A 5,650-nucleotide genomic window follows, 5' to 3' on the forward strand; every position below is an offset into this window, starting at 1 on the left:
CCCAGGAACAGGACAAGTCAAAACATTTCTGCACCAAAAGAAGCAAACACATTCCAAGCTTCTGTGTGAATCCCTCGTGCTGCAATTCCTGAAGGAAAACTGCAGTTCACAGGTTAGTTAAGATCTAATATTTGGCTTTGCAACCCGATGTGTTGCTGCAGGAGCAACCAACCAGCCCATGCTCTGCTCTGACACAGATTTCCTTCTGCAGCAACCCCACACCAGGAGGACACTCCAAACACCCCCAGCAGCCTCGTGGTGTCCCCAGTTTGTGCCTGACCTTGAAAACATTGCTCTGCGTGGAGCGCTCGATGCCCAGGTGACACATGGCAGCTCTGGTCACCTCGAAGCTGTCCTCTGCAAAGCCAAACAGGGGCTGGTTAAACCAGAGCCATGCACACAAACACAAGCAAGCAGGACACTGCTCAGCTCCAGCTCGGCTGGAATTGTCACAGGACACCAAGGGAGCCAGAGGCAGTTTGGGTAAATCCCCCAGTACGGGCTGGAGAACCCAGTCCCTGACTCAGTGCTGCCTCTGTGGCTCTCCAGTGAGGCAGCAGGTGCTGAAGCACATCCAGAGACAAGACAGTTTCAAAACACAGCCCCAGAGATGCAAATTCACCAGCCAGAAACAGCTGCTTTAGGCCAGGTTGAGTTTTAAGATTTAACAGTGCAAACTGAAACTTCAAAAGAATCCCACTAATGCAGGTGGCCCTGGGTCACGGGATTGAACAGGGCATATTTTTGCCTGCCTTCCTTCTAAGTTCCAGCTATTATTAATGCACAGTGAAACTCATCTTTACCATCCAAGTTTCTTTCAGGATTTGGCAGCCAGCGGTACTCAGCCCCTTCTGGAAGGTTCCACTCCAGCCTCTCCTCTGCAGTAGCACCTTTTGTGATCTGGAGGCAGAAAACAAGGTAAAGATTGAATTGTGCCTTTGGTATTTACAGCTCACAGACAAGGAAGAGTAACATACTGGGAGGGTGGTTTAATTTGGAAGCTTGGCAGACAGGGAAACTGTTAATTATTAAAAGTTGCAACTGTGCTAAATCTGGTGATTTCATCCCACTGTTTGTCAGAAACACGCAGCAAAATTAACTGAAGGCAAACCTGATAAAAAATATGAAAGTTTCTTTCATTGGGGGCCTGATAGGCAACTCTGGTCTTCTCCAAAAGGAAAGTCTGAATGGAAGCACTGCTCAGATGGTGGAATCTAGAGGGGGAAAAAGAGCAAAGATTTCAACAAAACCTCTTCACAGAATCCAACAGATGCTGTGTTTTGTGACACCAACTGACTGTGAATGCTTTGCAGTTCACCTTCAGTTTTGTGCAAGCCTAATTTCATATTTCATTCAGAGTTCTTAACTGCATCTCTGTTCTTCCACTGCTCTGTTTGAGAGATCAGGGTGTCTCAAACCATGACACAGGGTGAGAGCTTGCAGAAACAAGAAGGGAAATAATAACAGTGTAAGCTGCCAGCAAACCCAAAATACTCTCTAAAGGCAGATCAAATATCTGTGGCAGACTTCAGCAACAGGCTTGTGAAGGAACAAGACAATAGGGGGGTGACAGAGTCACTGTTACCTGTCCAGCTGGAGCTGGATGTACTTCCCAAAGCGGCTGCTGTTGTTGTTCCGCAGGGTGCACGCGTTGCCTGTGGAATTGCCAGGGACAGAACAATCAGAGTGGTTCCACTCTCCCATGCAGGACATACAGATACTAAGGGTGATTTGATCCTGTATTTTGAGAGTTTGCTTTTAAGGAGAGGACCAAGACATAGCTTGGATTTGTGTACTAACAAAGAAAATTCCCACGGTGGCCGTTGCTGCTTTTTGCTGTTAAAAAAGCCTCATTTACCAAATGCTTCCATGACAGGGTTGGAGTCCAACACCCTCCTCTCTATCCTTTCCACGGTTTCATTGCCTTTTGGGGAGATAACTGAAGCAGCAACAGAGGCATAGAACTTCATAAGGCAGCGAGAGGTCCAGGTCTGCAAGAGAGAGGCTTGACAATAGGGCCTTGTTTTTCCCATGTTATCAGCTGTGTCAGTCAGGGAGCAGTGCTGGCTGCTGGAGACACAGTGTGCAGCTGGTGGGGAGGCTAAAGAGAGGAACTGTGTCAGGCTGATAGCTCTGGTTCAGTGGAAACTCTGTGCCACAGACACATTGAAAGGCTGTTGGAGTGGGAGTGCTTTGCTGAATGGCAGCTTCATTGAGATGTCACCATCTGGAAGCTCAGCCAGAATTAACAGCCAGTGTCTTAAGATGAAGGGAATATAAACGGATTTTGAGTCATTAACACCCAGCAAATCAGTTTGTTCTCAGGCTTAAAAATACCCTCAGTATTGTCCTGAGCAGGGAAGGGCCCAGGACAGGCTCTGAACTCTCTGCTCCATCTAAGTCTCTACACAGGGTTTGCTGACACCTACATGAGCTCCTGGGCAGACCAGGCATCAACTCAGGTGCAGTTCCTGTTGAATGATTCAAACCCAGCCCTCCCAGAAATGACAGATGTCACCTGAAGAGCAGCTATATTAAGCAGAGTGTGTTTTAACTGCAGCAATCACTTAATGCTTCACACATATTTCAAGACAGTCACACTGGAGCAGACTGGCTACGTGCTCCATCAGAGGGGGTTTTAATTCATCTCAGCTCCCTCACTGCAATACTCTGCACTACAAATCACTGGCAGATCTCAAAACTTAAGAGCAATGTCATAAAAAAAGAAATTTTCTTACCTTCCCAGCACCACTTTCTCCACTCACAATGATGGACTGGTTCACAGGGTCCATCTGGTTTTGGACGTTTCTGTAGGTTTGCTCAGCCACTGCAAAGATGTGAGGTTTTAAATCCTGGCAGTGAAAGAGAATATTCAGATTTAAGAGAACAGCAATTACACAGTTCAACAGCAAGGGACAGTAAAGGTCATCTCACATTTACCTGAAAAAAAGTGCTGCTCTTTTCACAGAACTAATATTTCACTAGAAATGGGTTTTAGCTTTTAGGAGTGTTTTGCTCACACAGATTTTGAGGAGCCTGATATGTGGGTTCTGCAGAAGGACAGTTATTTCAGACACAAGCATTACCTGAGGACGAGGTGCAACATGGTACTCTCTCATAAGCTCAGGGGAATAGAGGCAGGAGAAAGGCTGGAATGGATTTAAAGCCACGAGGCTGCAGCCAGCATTGGTGTAAAACAAGTTGACTCTGTATCTTGCTTGAAGACATCTCAGAACTGAAAAACACACCTTCTGTTAGCACCTTTTGCAAAGTGTATTTGATTCATCCTGAGCCTATTTGGAACAAAAACCCTCAGGTATGTTACCTATTAGGTTTAACAGAGAATGAGGTGACCAAGAGAGAGATATGGGTCTAATGTACATAACAATGTCTTCAAGAGTTGTCCTTGGTTGTAAAAATCTTAGAGGATCTGCTATTCCATTCAATAAATCCTGTTTTTTTTCTTTTTTCACACAGTCCTAGAGGGCAAATCTGTTCCCTTGCAGAACAAACAGGCAAGAACTCCCCATCTCTGCTAGGAACAGGCCTTGGCTGCTTCTAAAAGCATCATCTTTAAAAGTTGAGGGAGGAATTTACTTTTTAAGACCAATTTCATGGCTATATTTGGAATCTAAGTTAGAGCTCGTTTTCTGATGTGTTCAGTGACACCAAACTGCAGTGCCAAGGTCCTGCAGGAGTCCTGCAACAGTGTTAACTCATCCCTGGCTGCCTGAACCAACACCAGCCATGTGAGCTCTGCATGCAGAGCGTGCTAAGTGTGACTTTCAAAGGCTCAGAACAGGCTTTAATAGGCTTTGAATCTTTAACTACTGTGTTCATGGCACTATTAATGCAATGAGAGCAGGAACTACCCCAGATCAGGAGCCAGGGAAAGTGATCCCTCAGGAGATCCTCCCCTGGCTGCTCCTACCTGTCGTGGTTGTCACTGGATTAACTTTGGTGAGGTCATCAAAAAGGTGCAGTTTCTCTTCATCACTGAGGAAGGCTCTAACTTCTTCTTCAAATGATTCACTGAGGTCATTCTGGATGAGAGAGTCTCCTCTTTGGCCGTTTTCCTAAAGGGGGTGTCAGATCAGCACCAGTCAAAGGCTGAATCCAGCTGGACTTTCACCTCATCCACTATTCCAGCTCTTCTACTGCTCCCATGTCCAACTGTGGACCAACACAACTGCAGTTTTCCCAGCAGAGACTTTATTTCAGGGTACACACATCACAGCCAGGGGGGAGAAATGGTGCTGCTGGAAGAGCTGGCCTGCATTAGCTGAAGATTTGTCCCCTTTGAATCACCAGAAGTGTTCAAATCTTTGCCTCTGGGCTCCCGTGCCCTTGACAATATTGGCTGGAAGGACACACTTATTGTACAAACATAATGGAAAACTAAGAGAGATTCCAGGTCCTGTTTGTCATTTCCAGGGAAAGGAGAGGTTAGATAAGAAAATGAAGAAGGGAATAAATACCCTTAAGGATGTGCAATGTACCTGCCCTATTAAAGCCAAGGGCACAACAGAGATCCCTGCCTGCTGTTGGTAGCACAGCTCAAACCCACAGTATATAGGTCCAGTCAATTCATGAAGTAGGGGTGAATATTTATTAGTGGTTACCTAATCTTGACTGCATGGAAATAAGCCAAGAATTCTTTCCTGGCAGTAAAATTTAATTAGCACATGCAATTCCTGGTTTTCTCTTTACCTGCTTTGGCATCTTGTCCAGGCCTGTGGATGGGAATGCTGGAGAGGAGCCTTACTTTAGGGTACTTCATTCAAATCAGACTGAAGGATGCTTAAATAAGAAAAAAAGGCATTTAGAACCAAATAACTCTGTACATGTTGTTCTCCAGAGGCAAAGCCCAAAGGCTTCAGACAGAATTACTGATCCCAGTGGGACCAAGCAACATTGGAAGCCTACCCAGACTATCAGAGTGATCATCACATGTTCTGCTGCCCCTGCAAATAAAGCTGATTTGGAGAGAATAATGAATCTTTCCTTACATCAGGAATAAAATGCTTTGTTTCTCTTGAATTACTAAAGCAAGGTTTCTGGGCAAGAAATTATAACTTTTTATTAAATTCCTCCTGTTTGGCCAGGAAAGATTTGTGGTCTGACAGTGTCGGAGGAGCCGCCAGTGCTTTTGGAAAGGCTGTGACTCAGAGAAGTTTGTACTGCAGCAGAAACGAGATAGGCTGCTGTCCCCTTCCTGTTTCCTCTGGAAAACTGTGGAGCCAACCCAAGGTGAGTCAAGCCCTTCAGATTTCTGTGGTAAACACAGAGATTCCAGTCACAGAGCCAGGAAGAATTCTGTCCTTCCAGCAGCTGAAACTGCCATTACTTCCATTCTATTTCTAATTCTATTCTAATTTTAATTCTATTCCAATTCTATTATAGTCTATTATAATTATATTCTATTCCAATTCTACTATGTGATAGTCTATTTTAATTCTATTCTAATATGTAATATTCTATGCCAATTCTACTTATATTTTTCTATTCTATTCTATTCCATTCTATTCTATACTATACTATTCTATTCCTTTTCCATTCCTTTTCCATTCCTTATTCCATTCTTACCTGGCATGAAAACACCACTTAGCGCCACGTTCGATCCCCGAGCTGATGCTCGCAGAGCTCAGGG

General features: G+C 44.7%; 2 protein-coding genes and 1 long non-coding RNA gene across 5 annotated transcripts in view; 2 read left to right on the top strand and 1 right to left on the bottom strand.

Moving 5' to 3' along the window:
• LOC113975107 overlaps positions 1–274 on the top strand; it is a 5,803-nt gene extending 5,529 nt beyond the window's left edge. Inside the window, exon 3 of the long non-coding RNA XR_003536754.1 lies at positions 1–274. This exon is cut by the window's left edge and continues 142 nt beyond it. This is a non-coding gene — a long non-coding RNA (uncharacterized LOC113975107).
• MYO19 (myosin XIX) overlaps positions 1–5,650 on the bottom strand; it is a 43,798-nt gene that overhangs the window by 11,754 nt on the left and 26,394 nt on the right. For 2 of the 3 annotated variants that reach the window (XM_027698780.1, XM_027698782.1), the window contains exons 1-10: positions 5,587–5,650; positions 4,711–4,800; positions 3,932–4,076; positions 3,087–3,235; positions 2,739–2,852; positions 1,859–1,991; positions 1,586–1,655; positions 1,112–1,214; positions 804–900; positions 281–357 (exon numbers count right to left, since the gene is read on the bottom strand). In XM_027698780.1, the coding sequence (XP_027554581.1) occupies positions 281–357; positions 804–900; positions 1,112–1,214; positions 1,586–1,655; positions 1,859–1,991; positions 2,739–2,852; positions 3,087–3,235; positions 3,932–4,076; positions 4,711–4,722 (900 nt within the window). In that variant the 5' untranslated portion in view covers positions 4,723–4,800; positions 5,587–5,650. The remainder of the gene's footprint in view (positions 1–280; positions 358–803; positions 901–1,111; positions 1,215–1,585; positions 1,656–1,858; positions 1,992–2,738; positions 2,853–3,086; positions 3,236–3,931; positions 4,077–4,710; positions 4,801–5,586) is intronic. The other variant, XM_027698781.1, reaches the window with a different exon arrangement.
• The window catches only part of PIGW (phosphatidylinositol glycan anchor biosynthesis class W), a 9,910-nt gene continuing 4,604 nt past the window's right edge, over positions 345–5,650 (top strand). The window contains exons 1-2 of the mRNA XM_027698788.1: positions 345–918; positions 5,106–5,250. The gene's annotated coding sequence lies outside the window, so the exon portion shown is untranslated. The remainder of the gene's footprint in view (positions 919–5,105; positions 5,251–5,650) is intronic.

This window comes from Neopelma chrysocephalum, unplaced genomic scaffold (assembly GCF_003984885.1).
Source record: "Neopelma chrysocephalum unplaced genomic scaffold, ASM398488v2 Primary Assembly neopelma1_132, whole genome shotgun sequence".
In the NCBI taxonomy this organism is placed as follows: Eukaryota; Metazoa; Chordata; class Aves; order Passeriformes; family Pipridae; genus Neopelma; species Neopelma chrysocephalum.